The 17,479-nt window shown below is 54.2% G+C and overlaps 1 protein-coding gene across 1 annotated transcript in view; it reads left to right on the top strand.

Moving 5' to 3' along the window:
• CDH23 (cadherin-related 23) overlaps positions 1-17,479 on the top strand; it is a 296,198-nt gene that overhangs the window by 252,309 nt on the left and 26,410 nt on the right. The window contains 6 exon segments of the mRNA XM_011927642.1: positions 1,453-1,569; positions 5,119-5,231; positions 6,387-6,494; positions 12,963-13,152; positions 13,490-13,635; positions 15,839-16,058. Of these exon segments, the coding sequence (XP_011783032.1) occupies positions 1,453-1,569; positions 5,119-5,231; positions 6,387-6,494; positions 12,963-13,152; positions 13,490-13,635; positions 15,839-16,058 (894 nt within the window).

The following is a 17,479-nucleotide window of genomic DNA, read 5'->3' on the forward strand; positions in this document are numbered from 1 at the left end:
GGGATGGTGGAGTCAGGGATTGTGGAGTCAGGGGTGGTGGAGTCAGGGATGGTGGAGTCAGGGGTGGTGGAGTCAGGGATGGTGGAGTCAGGGATGGTGGCGTCAGAGGATGGAGGAGCCAGGGATGGTGGAGCCCGTGGTGGTGGAGCCAGTGATGGTGAAGTCAGGGTTGGTGGAGTCAGGGATGGTAGAGCCAGGGATGGTAGAGCCAGGGATGGTGGAGTCGGAACTAGTCTTCCCTGACACCACAAGCCCTTCTAAAGAGAACCTCTGGGTACCACTCTGACAGCTGACAATGAGCTGGGTGGGTGCTGGGCTGTACCCAGCCTACCCTTCCTGTCCTAGTCAGGCATCGCCTGGAGAATGTCACTGCTAAAGAGCCACCCCCAGCACTCCCCGCCATCCCTGGGGACTCTGTCAAGGAGAGGCCTTCACTATGGCACTTAGTTCTCTTCAGGGGTATGTTAGGGCTCATGTGCCTGTCCTCCTGCTCAAGGCAGACCTGAGGGTCATATTTGAGGACCCAGGACCACAGGGCTACAATGACCTGCCTGGCCCCTTGCCCCTCGGGACTGTTGATTCATCTGCTGGATGGTCACCACCAGCCCTACAGCCCAGTGGAGCTCCCTGTGGGGCTCAGCCTGTGGCCTCCATGCTTTATCCCTCAGGATCCCAGCAGCAAACCCACAAGTTAGATAGTATCTTTAGACCCGGTCCCAGGGGAGGAAATGATGCTCAGGCAGGTGAAGGCGCCTGCAGAGGCCCTGCGGGTTCCAGTCTGGATGTGGAGATTCCAGGAGCCTGTGCACCGGACCTCCTCGCCACTTGGCCAGAGCTGGTAGTTGGGTGGCAGGAGGGGCTGGAGCCAGCAGCCCTGGTGGGCACAGCTTCAGGACAAGCTGCTCTCAGGGTCTGGACAGAGTGGCTGGAAAAGCTGATCCCTTGAGTCAGGATTTCACGGAACTGGAAATAGAGGTGAAGGCCTTAACTGAACCTTAAGGAGAAAATAAAAACCCTTATAAATTCCCCTGTGAATGAGATAAAACTAGACTAAAATTGAATATAGTAAATGTAGAATAATTTAATATGGAGCTTCATGTCTTTTGACTCCAAGTAAAAGCTGGCCAATCTGAGTATATTTAATATGGTGCCCAGCCAGGCAGGGGCTGGGGAGACAGGAAGACACCAGAGGGCCCAGTCCATCCCTAAGCATCTCATGGAGCCTCATCCCCACCCAGCCCAGCGATCTGGGCTCCAACAACGATGATTGAGCCGCCCTCATCCCTGGGGTGTCCCAACAGGCAGGCCTCCCACCTCCCTGAGAGCTGGTCACTGGGAGGGTCCCATGTCCTCCTCTTGGGCCAGCGCAAATGCTGTTCCCAGGGCTGGGGCCATGAGCTCAGGGGCCCAGGGTGAGCAGCACCCCCTGCCCCCACCTTTTTCCCCCTGAAGGAGCCACGGTGCTGTTCTTAAATGCCACGGACCTGGACCGCTCTCGGGAGTACGGCCAGGAGTCCATCATCTACTCCTTGGAAGGCTCCGCCCAGTTTCGGATCAACGCCCGCTCAGGTGAGCCCCCGACCCCAAGCACCCTGGTCCTCCACACCCTGAGGCTGACTGTCCATACCCGGCCCCAGAACCAGCCTCTGGGTCCGGGTCTCCTTCCTTTCAATTTTGAGCAGGCCAACTTTGAGCACCGGTGTAATCCCTGAAATATTAATTTGAGTGTGATTACTGATCTTACCCAAAAAATCACAATGTGAATTGATCCAGGGAAGGATGTTTTTCAAGGGTGAAGAGTTGTATTATGTTTTAAATGTGTTTCATCTTACAAACAGCTGGTTAACACATCCCTTTTCAGGAACACCTTTATTAAAGCCTCAGTGTCCCCCTCCCTCAGCTCCTGACCTCATTCTTAAAGCCTGGCTCTTCTTCCTACACAGATGTGTGCCTCAGTTTCCCCAGCTGTAAGATGAGGAAGATCATGTTAGGGCTGCTGTGTGGATTAAATGATGTATAACAGGGAACACACTTTGAATAGTCCCCGGCACACAATAAGTGCTAAAAATATTACTATCGTTATTCTCTTTTGTTTATTCACCTGTGAGCCCCCTGCCCCAAGTTCCCGGCTCAGCCCATGTAACTCTCTTCTTTCTTCTTCATCTCTCCATGTACATTCCTCAGTTTTCTCTCTTCCTTGAAGCTGGGAGAAAAAGTGGGCAGAAAGAAGCAGCAAGAGACCCAAGCTTTTCAGCCAGACCTGGGGAAGAATCTGGGACCTCTGTACATTCATTCATATGTTCATTCAGAAATTGGGGTGGGGGCTGCTCTGAGCCAGGTGCTGTGCCAGGTGCTGGGGTACAGGAAGGAATAAGACATGGCCCTGACCTCATGATGTTCCCAGTCAGCTCAGTGGGCATGCAAGGCACCCCACTTCCAATACCCATTTCTGTATGAGTTAAAGGAACTGTTGATGCTAAACAGCTACACCCTATCTCAGTGGCTTGAGACAGTAGAAATTCGAATTCATATAGTCAACCCAGGCAGATGTTGAGTGACAGCCTTCCACATGATGATTCTGGGGCCCAGGCCCCTTCCATGTTGTGGCTCCAAGGTCACTGCTGAAGGGAAAAGAGAGCATGGGTTATCGGACTAGGAGGAGGTTATGGGCCAGGCCCTGCCTGGCAGTCACATCTGAGTAATAATTATCCCCTGGAAAGGAAGCAGGGATCTTTGGTGGACACTGGCCATCCCTGCTGCAGGTGGTCAGTGGCCCAGCGGAGCATTAGCTCTTCCTGCTATCCATCCCTCCGCGGTGGAAGTCAGCCTTCAATCCCTTTCTTGTACCCTTTTCCTGGAGGCTTGGGGAGCAGATAGCCAGTTCTGATGGGTACAAAGACTGAGGAAGGGGACCCAGGGCCCCCTTCCTCTTTTTCTATCTCTGAGAAAGTGAGGGCCTTCCTCTTTTCTCTCAGGAGCATCCCCCACAGTGAGCCCTCATTCCCAGGGGTCTCAGAGTAATGTCATGAATGAGTATGAACCACATGCCCGGCACTGTTCCCAGGGCTCTGAGCAGCAGCATCTCATTCTGGCCTCCTCACCTGTGAGGCAGGTACTAGCCTTATCCCCATTTTCCAGATGAGGAAGCTGAGCCACTGGGGAGGTTAAGTAACCTGACTGAGGACTCACAGAGCATGAACTTCTGAATCCAGAATCCAAACATTAAAGTTTCCATTATATGAGTAGCTCCCTGACCTTTCAGCCACCCCTGCCCTTGCCTCCCCAGTCAGGGCTCCAGCTCCACCTGGGGCCTTTAATGACACAGACTTTTTCTTGCTGCCTTAACAAGACTTTGGCTCCAAAGGTGTAAGCATTTTCCTCTGAGCTCCTCGGTCAAATTAGCCAGGCCTGCCCCACAGAGGTGGCCTTAATTGGATCTAATTTCCCAGACAAGAGAGGCTATCTATCATGCCGACAAGTTCATGTTTAAAACTTTTTAGAGATTAATTTCTTCCTCGCCCTGCCAATTAATCGACACCACCCTGGCAGAGAATGTGGCTTGTTGGGCAGACCTTTGTGAGTCTTCCATTCCTGGCCTTAGCACCTAAGCTGCCCTGTCACCCACTCCCAGCTCCCTGCTCAGCCCTGCACAGACCAGAGGGCAAGCCAGCATGCCACGGAGGGAACTGTCAGGGTAGCAGCAGTCCTAAAGGCAATCTGGCCCAGCTGCCTTGTTTCATGGTGGAAAGAACCAAGCACAGAGAAGTTAAGCGACTTGTCCCAGGACACACAGCTCAGGCAATGGGGATAAAAAGATGGATAGCACACAGGCCCTGCCCGTGGGGAAAGCTCACAGTCCAGTGGAAGGAAACAGGCATTTTCTGAGTGTTGGGAGCCTCACCTAGAATTACTTTAACCTCACAACAGCTCTGCGTGGAAGTCACACTAATCTCCATTTTATAGATGAGAAAAATGAAGCTTCAAAAATTTAAAATTTTCCAAGGCCAACCATCTGGGAAGGTCCATAATCAGAATTCAAATCCACGTCTCACATCCTCACCACATGGGCGCTCTCCCATGGCTGATGCAAGCTGGTGAATGGCCTGGCTGCAGTGACTGCTGAAGTCTGCTGGGACTGCCTCACCCTGCTCCCAAGAGCTAGCGAGGCTCTCAGCTGTGAACTCCATATTCAATACCATCAAGTTGGTAGCTTAAAATGGGCCTTGCTGGGGCTATTTACACCAAGGAAGCTGGAAAATGCCTTTTTTTTTCTTAATTTTGGGGAGCCAGTTGTCAAACATTTACCAGCACACCACTATCAGGGTGTGCTGGTAAATTTCAGTTACACCAAAATACAAAGAAAGACCAAATACAGGTGAACAAAAAGTTGTGTTTAATTGTTCAGATTTAGCACACTAAAAAAATTCAAGGCCATGTAATTATTATGCTGTTCACAATGTAATTAGGAAATTGTTTTATAACTATTAATTATCAATGCACGATAAGGCTGGATAGGTTGAACTGTCCAGTAATGAGTCATAAGTTAGAACGCATGTGGACACCTGGTGTTTTTCTTTCCTGTCATTGTATTTCTGTGACTATATAAATAAACAGCGCCTGGCACTGTTCTAAGATTTCCATGATCTTAATTCAATTAACCCCATAACAGCCCTATGAGGTAGGTCCTATTATGGTTCCCTTTGGACCCTATGAGGAAACTGAGGCACAGAGGATTGAAGTACCTAGCTCCAGGTGATAAAGCCAGTAAGATAATGTCAAAAGTCTAAACAAGAGGTGATCTGTGACTGAGCTCAAGGCCTAATGGCCCTCCTGCCCTGTTCTCCAGCCCCTAGCCCGAGAATCAGCCTAGATTTTCCCACATCTGCAAATATTTCCTCCCTGTGGGGTTACATTGCCCAGCTCTGGGGAGCTGGCTTCCAGGGCACGGGAGCTGTCCTGTCTCCCACTGTGATAAGCACCATCTCAGGAACACGTCCAGGCTGCCAGATCATGGTCGCCTGCTAACATTTCTCATGCACGTTCTCACTCTCTCTCCTTCCCTCGCGCTCCCCCTGGCCCACCCAAACCCTCTCATGCACCCACTTCTCTCTCTGGCAGGGGAAATCACCACCACGTCTCTGCTTGACCGAGAGACCAAGTCTGAATACATCCTGATTGTTCGCGCAGTGGACGGGGGTGTGGGCCACAACCAGAAAACTGGCATCGCCACCGTGAGTGTGCTCCCCTCCCATGCCCCAGCTCCCCCTCGCCAGCCAGGCTGCTGCTCCCCGCTTGTACCTCTGGACCGCCGTGTCCTCAGCCTGTGTGAGGCTTTGTCAGAGTGAGCAAGGGGGCAAAAATGAAGTCAGCAGCGGCAGAGGGCAGTCCCCGGGGCCACCACGGCTGTGGGGAAGAAAGGCATCACCACCAGGAATGGAGGGCCCTTGGGAGGAGCAAAATGAAATACTTTCTCTCCTGCACCTAAAAATCCAGGAGGGCAGGTGGCAGAAGGCATGAGCCCTATAGGCCTCTCCGTGCCTTGGCACCTGCCAACAGAGCAGAAGTAGGCATTCCTGTGAGGAAGAGCAGCTCAGAGCAGGAAGCAGGGCCCTGGAGGGTTCCTGGGGGCTTGTTCTTCCCCGACTGATGTGCCCCAGAGACTAGAAAGCTAGAGGAACCAAATGTGGGGGCCTTGAATGAGCTCTCGGCTGCAGAAGTGAAGGGGGAAGTGAGAAGCGCTCTGTGAGAGAGGAAGCGGGAGAACCAGCTGACAGTCACTCCAGCCACCTCCCCGATTTGTTCCCCATTCGGTTTCTTTGGCTCACCCTCAGAACTGTGGCCCTCACCCAGCCTGCAGCAGCCACCCCATCCTTACCCAGCCAGAGAGGCTGGAGATGGTATCGCGTGGCCAGGGATTTGGTGTGAAAATCCCCAATGCCCTACTCTGTCAAGGGAGGCCCCTGCTAATAGGAATCAGCCCTATAAATAATGTACCTGGTAGCAGGTGAGCAAAGAAATTGCTTGGCTTGTAGCTGAGATGGGGAAGCTCAAGGGATCCTATTAGATCCCCCACCCTGTCAGTCACCTTCAGCCAAGACTGGAGGCAGGAATGGGAGAAGTCCCAGATCACAGCAAGGATTTCAGGAGTCATCACATCCATTCCACTGCCTCCTGATGGGACAACCACTGGAACTCTCTCTCCTGAAGGGGCCTGGCTCCTTCCTGTCCTCCAAAGCCCAGGCCCTGCCCAAGGCTCCCAAGGTTGGTGGAGCTGGCGGAATTAATGCCAAGATGGCCCGTGGGCATCTGAGCATGTTTCCCCTGGCAGGCCCTGCTGGGCCCATCTCAGTTGGGTGCGTCTCCCAGCGCCCCTTGTGGTTTCACAGGTAAACATCACGCTCCTGGACATCAACGACAACCACCCCACATGGAAGGACGCACCCTACTACATCAACCTGGTGGAGATGACCCCTCCAGACTCTGACGTGACCACGGTAGGTGGTGGCAGAGCAGCAGAACCGCTAGGCGGCCCTTTCCAGGGGTGTGTGCCCCTCCCACCGCGATCCCAGGGGGGCTGCCCATATGGGGCTGGTGGACTCTGTGTCCCTCTGAGCTGGCTCTTGCAAAAGAGTTCTAGCAGTTCTCCTGCATGGTGAAAGGCAGTCAGAGATCAAGGGAAAGCCCTCCAGTGTCAGTAGGCCTCAGGCTTTGTCAAAGGGAGCTTCAGGCAGCCCAGGGACAGTGGCAGGGGAGCTCTGGCCGGTTCCACTTGCGAGTCACACGTGCCCTTAGAGCCCAGGACTCTGGCCACCTGCTCTGGAGAGCTCCCACCCCTACGCTGCACAAGCCCCAGCTCCACCCCAGCACCTCTCTTTCACTGCGTGCCCTGCAGCTCCCCCACAGGCTGGCCTCCAGGGCTGCTCAGCAAGGATTTTGTTCACCTCAGGAATTTTCTGGCACAGGGTTGCCAGGTTTGCACAGGCCCCTGTGTGTGTTGTGTGCTTATGTGCAGGAATGTGCACAACTCAGGGTGCAGAGGGGAGACACGGCCAAAGCCAGGGCATCCACAGGGGAGACCAGAATCCTGGGGAAACTGAGGAAGCCCAGGTCCCAGTCCCATACCATCTTCTCTGCTGGGAGATCCACGTTTTTCAGCCTTCTCCTCCACACCCTGTACACCACACGGCCTCACTTGGGGAAGCTTGTTCCCACAGGAACAGCCCCACTGCCACCCACCCAGCCCTGTGGGGGACCTGAATCCTGACAACTCACAGTAGCGCCATTGACTGAACAGCTGGGATGTGCCCTGAGCTTCACCTGATGGCTTCTCAGGAACTCTCTCCCCCTCACCATAATCTCACATGGCAGAGGGATTCCGCTGCCTCTGTGCTGTGGAGGAGACAGACTTAGAGCTTGAAGGCTTGCCCAAGGTCCCAGAGCTTGTAAGGGGTACAGTCGGGACTCGAACCCTGGTCTGTCTGACTTGGAGACGAGGGATTAGAAACCACCTGGCCCAGTCTTTATTCCTCTGGGAGGGGGCATCCACACACCAGCTGACAGCCAGTCAGTGAACATGTGGAAAGGAAGATAGGCATGACGGCCAATCCTTCCCTCCCTCTCTTTGTCCTTCCTTCCAGGTTGACCTCCTCTCCCATCCAGAGCCACTGCCAGGTATGGCTCTGGCACTGGAATAGGCACAATGGAATAGGGCAGAGGTGAGGGATCTGGAATCTGATTTTTCAAAGTCCCGTAGAGGAATTCCTTACAGCCCAGGGCCAGGTTTAGAAACCATTACCCTCGCCCTTTGACACAGCTCTCTGGGCTCTTTGGTGGGTGCTCTCTGCTGCCGCCTCGTGGGCACTGCACTGCCCCAGGATAACCTTCTCCCCACCCCAGCCAGGGATTCCAAGAGCTGGGGCTGGATCTCACCTCTGAGTACCTTCTGGTCGACCCTCACCTTTCCCTTAGATTTCTGGGAAATTCCTCCCAAAGGGAACTGAGGGGCAGATGAGGAAGGTTGCTCTGGGAGAAAGGGGCTGCATGGGACACCAGCCTGGATTGCCATTATCAAACAGTATACCCAGCAGACAAGGAGTGGGTGTGCCAGGTGAGGACTGCACACAGCCTTGGGCATCTGCAAGCTCTGGTCCCCTCGCCCTTCACCAGGTCTCCTGCCCTCCGCAAGTCCTTCTGAGCCATAAGCAGGCATGGACAATGGACCAGGGGCCTGCTGCCCAGTGCCTCCTCATTTTCCAGGAAACCCACAAGCCATCAGGGAACGTCTACTGCATGCCAGGCCCCACACTTGTCTGGCTAAGGGTACAGGAAGCAACACCAGGCCGGGTGCAGTGGCTCATGCCTATAATCCCAACACTTTGGGAGGCCAAGGAAGGCAGTTCACTTAAGCCCAGGAGTTCGAGACCAGCATGGGCAACATAGTAAGACCCCCCACTCCCCATTTATAAGAAAAAAAAAAAATTTAAGTAGCCAGATGTGGTTGTGCATCCCTGTGGTCCCAGATACTCAGGAGACTAAGGCAAGAGGATTTTTGAGCCTGGTAGATTGAGGCTGCAGTGAGCCAAGATCACACCACTGCACTCCAGCCTGAGTGACAGAGTGAGACCCTGTCTCAAAAAACAAAAAAAAATGAAGCTCCTGCCCTGCCTGCCTTTGGGGATTGTCATGTCACTCTTCTGTTCAAACCCCAATGGTTCCCGTCTCACCCTGTGCAAAAGCCAGAGTCCTTGCCAGACCTACAAAAAAAACCCTCAGGGTCCACCCCATTGTCACCCCTGAGGAGCCAGCTGTGTCATCCCAATCTGTAGTACAGAGCGGGTGTGGCTGTTCCACTGCTGGCGTCTGATGGGCACAGGCTTCAGCTTTTCAGTGCCCCAGGGTAGTATTTGAGACCTGAAAAATAAATGTGATGGCTTGAAAGTTCAAAGAGAAAAGGACAGAATCAAAATTAAAACTTGTTATATGAAACATCTATCAGATGAAAGACGGCAGTTTCAGTAACTATGAAATTTAGTGTTTGTGAAAATTTCATTACATTTGAGGACAAATTGGAGGTTAGATTTTTCTAGAATTCCCGAAAATTTTCCAGAATTTTCTGGAATTCCCAGTTACGTATGATGATTGCCAGGAAATCAGAAATCAAGAGGCTTCAACGTTAGTCAAGTTTGTCATAGCCAAATATTTTGAAAAGGAAGTTATGAAAATTCTTTCAAATTGTATAGCCATAAAACGTGTATATGCATTCATATGTATATACATGGGTATGCTTCATTACCTTGGAGAGGACCCCCTGGGGCCTTCTAGGGCCTCACAGTGGCCTAGGATGAGGTAGGGTCTGTGGCCAAAGTGCCAGGTGAGGTGGCTACAGAGGGAACGGCTAACCGAGGTTCAGGTGACAGAAAGAGGAGGTGATATTTGAACAGGGGCTGGCCCACCACCTGACTCATCTCCCACCCCACCATTCCCACACACCCACGCCCACAACCACCCATCACCAACACACAGGCCTTTGCTTTCCCTGCACCCACTTAACTCTCCCCGAGCTCAGAGCTTTTGCACAAGCCCTTGCCTCCCTGACCCCCGCTCTTTCCATAGGTAGCTCATTCTCTTTCATCTGTCCCAGCTTAAAACATCAGCTGTCTTAGAGAGGCCCTCCCTGACTACTGTCTAAAGTAGCTCGGACCCCTCTCCAAATTCTGTTTCCTGCAGAGCTGGGCCCACGATCTGTGCTTATTTGTTTGGTAGGCTGTTTGCTTATTAAGAGGCACATGGTTTAGTGATTAAGCAGGCAGCCTCTGGTACGAAAATGCCCAAGTTCTCACCCCAGCTACACCACTTACCAGCTGTGTGACCTTGGGCAAGTTGCTTAACCTCTCTGTGCTCCAGTTATTCTCATCTAAAAAATAGGGCTAGTAAGAGTCCCCACCTGATAGAGCTGTGATCAGCACTTACTGAGCCGAGATATAGGAAGCACTGGCACATGGGGAGTGGTCAGTAAATGGTAGCTGTCATTATCACCACTATCATTACCATCATCTGCTTCCTTTGCTGGACTCGCACCTATCTCGTTCACTGTCAAACCACACTGCCTAGCACAGTTCCAGGCACATTGTAGGTGTTCAAAATATTTCAAAGTGTGTGTTGTTGAGGACTGACTCAGCTGGTGAATATCTTACCTTTCCTTCCCCCAACCCCCCAGCTCAGCCAGGCGGTGGCTGGGTCTTCCTTGTCGGAGGGAGACTAGGGCGTGTGGCCCAAGACTCTCTCAAGAGCCCCCTCTAGGCATGGCATGGGCCACAGCCCCTGGAGTCAGAGGCACAAGGCAACTCCAGTGATTTTCAGAGCTTGCATGCAGACAAGTGTCTTCCCACATGTGGCTTCATTTGGGTGCGTTTGGAGTTGGTGCAGTGTGTGCATCTGCATGCACCGGGTGTGGCCTGGCATGCAGGCACTGAGGAGGTTCACCTGCACAGGCATGCGCTGGCAGAGTGGCCATCTCTGTCTGCAAGGGAGATTTTGGTCCCATTCTCCTTTCTGGCTCCTGCAGCTGCCTTCAAGGACCTGGCTGATGGGCATTGATTTAGAGCCTTTCAGAGCCCTCCAGCAAAATAAAGAGAGGGGAGAAGCAGAGAATTATTCCCCGTCAGGCCAGGAGAAAAATGACGGGCGTGAAATGGGAAATAAATGAGGGGAAAGTGGTGAGATTCTACAAAATCGCCCAGCAGGGAGCCTGCAGGAGGGCTCACAGCCCTCCGCCCTCTCCTGTACTCCCAGCTCACCCTGTGACCAGAGAGTGACCAAGAGGCCCAAAACCAGTGCCCATGCCCCAACCAGGGTCACTTGGAAGCAGCTACCCCTGGCACTCTCTGGCATGGTGGGGGCAGGAAGAGGGAACAGAAGAGAACCACCTCCCATGTGAAATTTATCTCAGCCTGTTCAGCAACAGGCCTGGCCTGGAACAAGTGATTCAACTGCTCTATTCCTCAGTTTCCCCATCCAGAAAAATAAAACCTGGAGAAAATCATCTCACCCCCAGGCTGGGTGTGGTGTCTCACACCTGTAAGCCAAGCACTTTGGGAGGCTGAGGCGGGAGGATCACTTGAGGTCAAGAGTTTGAGACCAACCTGGCCAACGTGGTAAAACCTTATCTCTATTAAAAATACAAAAATTAGCCAGGCGTGGTGGCTCTTGCCTGTAATCCCAGCTATTTGGGAGGCTAAGGCGGGAGGATCGCTTGAAACCAGGAAGTGGAGATTGCAGCGAGCCGAGATTGCATCACTGCATTTCAGTCTGGGCAATGGAGCAAGACTCTGTCTCAAAGAAAAAAAAAAAAAATCTCCCTTTTCAAACTGTTGAGAGAAGCATTGTAAAAACGCAAGGAATGCTGGTCTTCTATGTCCATCTGTGAAATGACTTGGCCTGTTTTAAATTATGCCTGGAGTACCTAAGAGCCTCGTCTCCCGTTTGCAAAATGGGGGTGTTGGGGTCCCCTTTATGGAAGCTAGGGAAACTGAGGCAACATGCCCACAGCAAGAAAAGGACACCTCAGGCCTGGAAGGCAGGGACCTCCCCTCCCCTACCCTTTGATGCTGCAAAACTGGGCTGAGGAGAGGAGGGCTGAGCAGTCCAGGGTGGGAGTGGGGGCTGCCCCCGCTCCTCTGAAGGGGCAGCTGGCATAGGGCACCACAGCATTCAGCCCTGCATCAGCCTCTCTCTCCCCGGCCTCCCCAGGACCCATGGACAGGGTAGATGGGAGTACTCAGCCAGGGCAGCTCATCTGTCTGTTCTGGTCTGGTGGCCCCAGAGACACCTCTGGCTGGGGATTAAGCAGAGGAGGGACAGATTCTGCTGCCAAAGCACAAAAGGCTCCACATCAAGTAAGATGAAGGAGCTGACAAGCCTGGCTGTCACCACCGAGTGTACTGCAGTTAAGAATAATCCTGTCCTGATGTGGCCCCAGGGACTGTGGTCACCTCCCCCGCACAGGTCTTGTCCACCCCTGCTGCCACAGTGGCCTCTGCGATGCAAGGTCAGGGTGAGTGAGGGGTAAGGGCCACCTCAGGAGCCTCCAGGCTGGGAGCTGGATCAGCTCCATGGCTGGGGCTGTGTGACCCTGAGAGTGGCCTGTGCCTCTCTGGGCTCTGCTTTCTCCTTGTGGAAAGCAGGGCGGGTGGAGGATGAGGGAGCTTCCCCACAGAGCGGAGGATCCGTGCACGCAAGGAGCCTCAGCGAAGACGGGGAGCCCTCAAAGGCTGCAGGGGGCCCTTTGCCTTTTGTTTACGACCCGGCTGTGTGGGATCTGGGACACTAAGGGACAGCAGGCTGTGGGGTTCACCGCCCCTGGGTTAGGGCGGCACTGAGCACTGACCCCTTCATGACATGGGGATTATAAGTGGGGAACAAGGCTGTGGGCTGGGGAGTTGAAGGGGCCGGAGTGTCTGAGGCCCAATCCTGAGACCCTGCCCCTTACCAGGGACGGTGTACCTCCCTTCCAGGGAGCTCCACCCTCTCCTTCCTCAACACTCCCCCAGCCCCACGACTGCCCCAGATAACTGGGTCCCGCCTTCTGAAACTGGAGCCCAGCCATGGCTTCCTCCACATGCCCTGTCATCTCTGGTGTCACAATCTAATGCTTCAAAGGAAGGAAGGAAGGGAGGGTTTGATGAGGAGGAACCCAGTCTCCAAAATCCAGGGTTTCAAATCCTTTCAAAAATCTCAGCTGGAGTACAGACTCCCCAGTCCTTCCCAGCCGCTCCCCTAGAGAATTCCTGCCTCCCATTCCTCTCAGACCCCCCTACTGGGCCCAGCAGGGAGGCTCACTTCCTGGGCTGGAGCCAGGATGCCCCCTTTCCAGGACCAACGTCTGAGCTCTGATACCCCCGGCCAGCCCAGAGACACCCTCCCCAGGCGCGGCTCAGCAAAGGGGTCTGCTCCCTCCCTGGCAGGTGGTGGCTGTGGACCCAGACCTGGGGGAGAATGGCACTCTGGTGTACAGCATCCAGCCACCCAACAAGTTCTACAGCCTCAACAGCACCACAGGCAAGATCCGCACCACCCATGCCATGCTGGACCGGGAGAACCCTGACCCCCACGAGGCTGAGCTGATGCGCAAAATCATCGTCTCTGTCACTGACTGTATGGACCCCTCTCACCCCTCACAGCCCTCACACCTTAGGCTGTGGGCATCCCCGGTGACTGGGTCTCTGGGGGACCTGGGGCCCACCCAGGAGGGCTATGTCTGATCACCAAGAGTAGGGTAATACCCACGCCCCAGTTGTGACTCCCAGAGCACCCCGAGGGAACGGAGGGGGCTGGGGAGGCTAGCTGTGAGGCCCAGGCTGCTTCCTGGAGGGGCCATTGGGACGGAGGGCTCTGAATCTGCCACCCTCTTGCCACTTGCCTTCTTCCTGTCCGTTTTCTCTTGCACCCATCTTACCCCGTCCTCAGCCCCTTCTCGCCTTGGTCTCCCCAGGTGGCAGGCCCCCTCTGAGAGCCACCAGCAGTGCCACAGTGTTTGTGAACCTCTTGGATCTCAATGACAATGACCCCACCTTTCAGAACCTGCCTTTTGTAGCTGAGGTGCTCGAAGGCACCCCCGCAGGGGTCTCCATCTACCAAGTGAGTCTCTCTCATCTCATTCCTACCAGCCCAGAAGTGGGCAGTGGGTGCCCAAGGGGCCTAGCCCAGGCTGAACACTTTGCAGAGCTGGGGCAGGGGAGGAGCTGGATCTTGAAGGACAGAGGCTCTGGAGATGTGGAGGGAAGTGTGGTAGGAAAGGATAGTGAGATGGGCAAAGGCAGAGGGAGAGAGAGGGAGAGAGGCAAGATGGAATTCTGGAAGTCATGTCCAAATTTCTCAGGGCCTGATTATGGAGGTCTGGCCCAGGACCTTCCATTCCCTAAGCCTGCAGATGGTTCTAGAATACAAAGAAGGCCAGATGAGTGTAGCCCTGGGCATCTGCCTCTCCCATGGCTTCCCATAAGCCCCAGATCAGCTCCCTCTACTACAGTAGAAGGGCCTCTCCCCACTTTGCAGGGCTGTAAAGAGACTTGCCAAAGACCCTGTGGCCAAGCAAGCACGGGGCACTGGCTTCTTTGCCTCTTGTTCCATCATCTTCTGGTCAGGGGGATCCTGAAGGTGCTGGTTTAGGGGAGAGGACATCCAGGGTTTCGAGTCCTTTCAAAACCTCAGCCCTCCAGAGGCCGTTTGGGAACACTGGAGACCCTCCTGCTTAAGAGCATGGGCTGTGGAGTCCAAACAACAGGGGTGTGGATCCCATCTCCAGCACCAGGGTGCTGTGTGACTTGGAGCAAACTGCTTAACCTCTCTGAGTCTCAGTTTCTCATCTGTAAAATGGAGATAATAATAGTACCTGCCTGGCTGTGCTGTGGGGACTCAATCAGACACATGTATGAAGCACCCTGGAACTTGGACACAGGAAACACAGTAGCTGTGGTGATCACTGTGTATCTGTCACGAGGGCTTATATCTGAGACGCAATGGCCGTGTCAAGTTAGCCTGTTCCCATTAGAAGAAGACGGGGTTGTTTCTCAGAATGCCAGAGGGAGTGAGCTTGGTGGTGCCCCATAGGCCCGATGTGCCTCAGTTTCTTCATCTGTAGTAGGAGGTGGTGTTCTTTGGTGGGTCCTCAAACCCCCAGCAGGGGGCGCCACAATCCAGGGAACAGCAGTCAGTCCCCGAGGAAGCCCCCAGACTAGAGGGGAGGCAGGGTGAGAGTGAGTCAACCGCCAAACCCGATTCTCTGGGGGCTCACGGCCGGCAAAGAAAGATGCCCACCAATGCAACTTCTGAGTTCATAGAGGAAGGAGCGGGGAGCGTTTAATTTGGAAACTGTCCTCATGTACAGGATGAGGGCCCTCCCTTGAACTGTGGCTCCCGGGTCCCACCTAGGACCTCAGGCAATTCAGATTTCTGCAGGTTGTGCAGAAGAGCCTTCTCCAGGGGAGTAGAGCTGTGTTCAAGTAAAGTAAAAATACTGAGCCCCCCCGTCCTGGAAAGCATGCAAGCTGAGTCCAGACACCTCTCGTCCAGTTTGCTGGATGTGAAATAGATCAGACGACCTTGATGTTGTCTTCCAATCCTGAAAGTCTTGGCTTAATCCCAAACTCTTATTTTAGCTATTATTACACATTTCCCCAAATGCCTTGGATCCACTTCAGTAAAACTTTATTCAGGGAACCGGGGTCTTGAGTTGGGCAATCTGATCAGGGCTGGAGGTGCAAATGAGAACAGTGTAGGAACTTGGGAGGAGGCTTGCCTGTACATGGCCGCAAACAGCTTTTTAAAAAAAAAATAATAATGAAATCCTCAAGTGACTTTTTAAAAAGAACCCTTGATGTCATTTTATTTTTGTTGTTGCTGTCTCACAAAGCAAAGCAAAGCCGGGGAGGGGAAGCCTGTGGATCCAGCCTTCTATGTGGTTGAACTCCAGATAACGGTGGGGTCCTTAAGCTGGAACAGCTGCTCCAAACCTGGAAGGGCTTCCTAATGGGGAGAGCAGGGGCTGAAGGGGGGAAAGCACTGTAGAGACCTGAGCTCCTATTCTAAAAAGTCCCTCTGCCGCCCCATCGCCGGCCTCACTTGGTGCATCCGGACGCCTTTCAGCTGACGTGCGACCCCCTTGGAGAGCATCTGGGAGGGTGCCCTGGGGACAGTGGCCTGGCCTGAGGCTTGGAGGGGAGCAGATGTGTCTGGCTGCAGCCAAGTGTGGCTTGGCAGGGAGGAGGGAGCACTTCTTGGGGGAGAAGCACCCGTCCCAGTGTCCCCTCCCCGCCCTCATGCTGCCCCTCCTCGCCCTCAGGTGGTGGCCATCGACCTCGATGAGGGCCTGAACGGCCTGGTGTCCTACCGTATGCCGGTCGGCATGCCCCGCATGGACTTCGTCATCAACAGCAGCAGCGGCGTGGTGGTCACCACCACCGAGCTGGACCGAGAGCGCATCGCTGAGTACCAGCTGCGGGTGGTCGCCAGTGATGCAGGCACGCCCACCAAGAGCTCCACCAGCACGCTCACCATCCACGGTGAGGGGCACGGGGTCTTCTGCTGTGTGCTCAGTGTGTGGGCACAGGCCTGGGTCAGGGCCAGGGGGAGAGGGAAGCCCGTGTCCCCCGCGGCTGTCTGCTGGACTTGTAGGCACAGACCCCCTTGTTAATGAAGCGCCCTCCTCAGCTGGAGCCATTCAACACAGCAGAGCCTTCTCCGCACCTGGCCACTGCCTTCAGTGCCCCAGAGCTCAGGGGCAGTGGCCTGGACCTGCTGCCAAGGCCCCGTCACCCCCACCCCTCCTGGCCTCTGATCACAGCAACAGCAGAGAGGGCTTGAGAAGCGGCCGGGACCCTCAGGGTAATGAACAGGCAGGGAGGGTGCAGAGCCCTTTGTCTTCTTTGGAAGGCCAGAGTTTTTGTTTGGGAGACATAAAGGAGACCTCCCCCTCCATGGGTGTGGAACCCCTGGGCTGGCAGTGGCAGGGCATCACCCTGGGAAGAGAGCAGCTGGGACTCCCGGACTCCCTAAGATCGTCATGCCCCTGGGACTGTCGTGCTCATTCCCAGTGTCTCTGCCCTCTATTGGTGAAGGGCCGGGGTACTGTTTCCACTCTGGATGAATCTTTAATTTTCAGGACAGGATGGGGACATAAGCTGTTGCCAAGGGGCCAGGAATAACCCCAGGGAAATAAGGGCAGAGTTTAACAGGCAAGACATGGCCTGTTCTCAGGCCTGTTCAGTCCCATGCTAGCTCTGCCGGCCTCTGTGGCTTGGCAGGGGGGCGGGAGAGGGAGTAGTTAGCTTGGCACAGGCGCAGACACTGACCCTCTTCAGTCAAGACCTGAGATGGTGAGGATTTCAGAGAGCACGACATTCTCTCTCCCATCGGTCCAAGGCTTGCCTGTGGGTTTCTGGTGCCAGTTTCAGGACCCCTTTCTTGGCCGATGATTGACAGGGAATATGTCCCAGCTTTAAGAGAGGACCCCTGGAGGGCCTTTCTCCAAGCCCCAGCAGAAGTCATAACATCAAACGGGCCCAGCATCTCCCCTGGTGATACCACTTAGAGGAACCCAAGTGGAGTGGGGATCACTTCGCTGTGAAGGTTGTCCAAGCCCCATCTGCCGAGGAATAGGGGCCCAGCATGCAGAGCTGAATAAACAAATCCGTAAGGGAAATTAAACCTTATTTTGGGGGGTGGGATTTTCAAAGTGAGCTCCCTTTGCTGAAACTCCATTGCACACTGAGGGTAGATCTTGAGGCTCCAGCTCCACTCTGCCACTGTGTGACTTTGGAGAAGTCACTCAGCTGCTCTGAGCTTCCACTTCCTCAGCTGCACAGTGTGTGTAATAATGCCTGCCTTCCGGAGCTTGCAGTGAGCTGAGATCCGGCCACTGCACTCTAGCCTGGGCGACAGAGCGAGACTCCGTCTCAAAAAAAAAAAAAAAAAAAAAAAAAAA

Source organism: Colobus angolensis, unplaced genomic scaffold, assembly GCF_000951035.1.
Source record: "Colobus angolensis palliatus isolate OR3802 unplaced genomic scaffold, Cang.pa_1.0 Scaffold12, whole genome shotgun sequence".
Taxonomy (NCBI): domain Eukaryota; kingdom Metazoa; phylum Chordata; class Mammalia; order Primates; family Cercopithecidae; genus Colobus; species Colobus angolensis.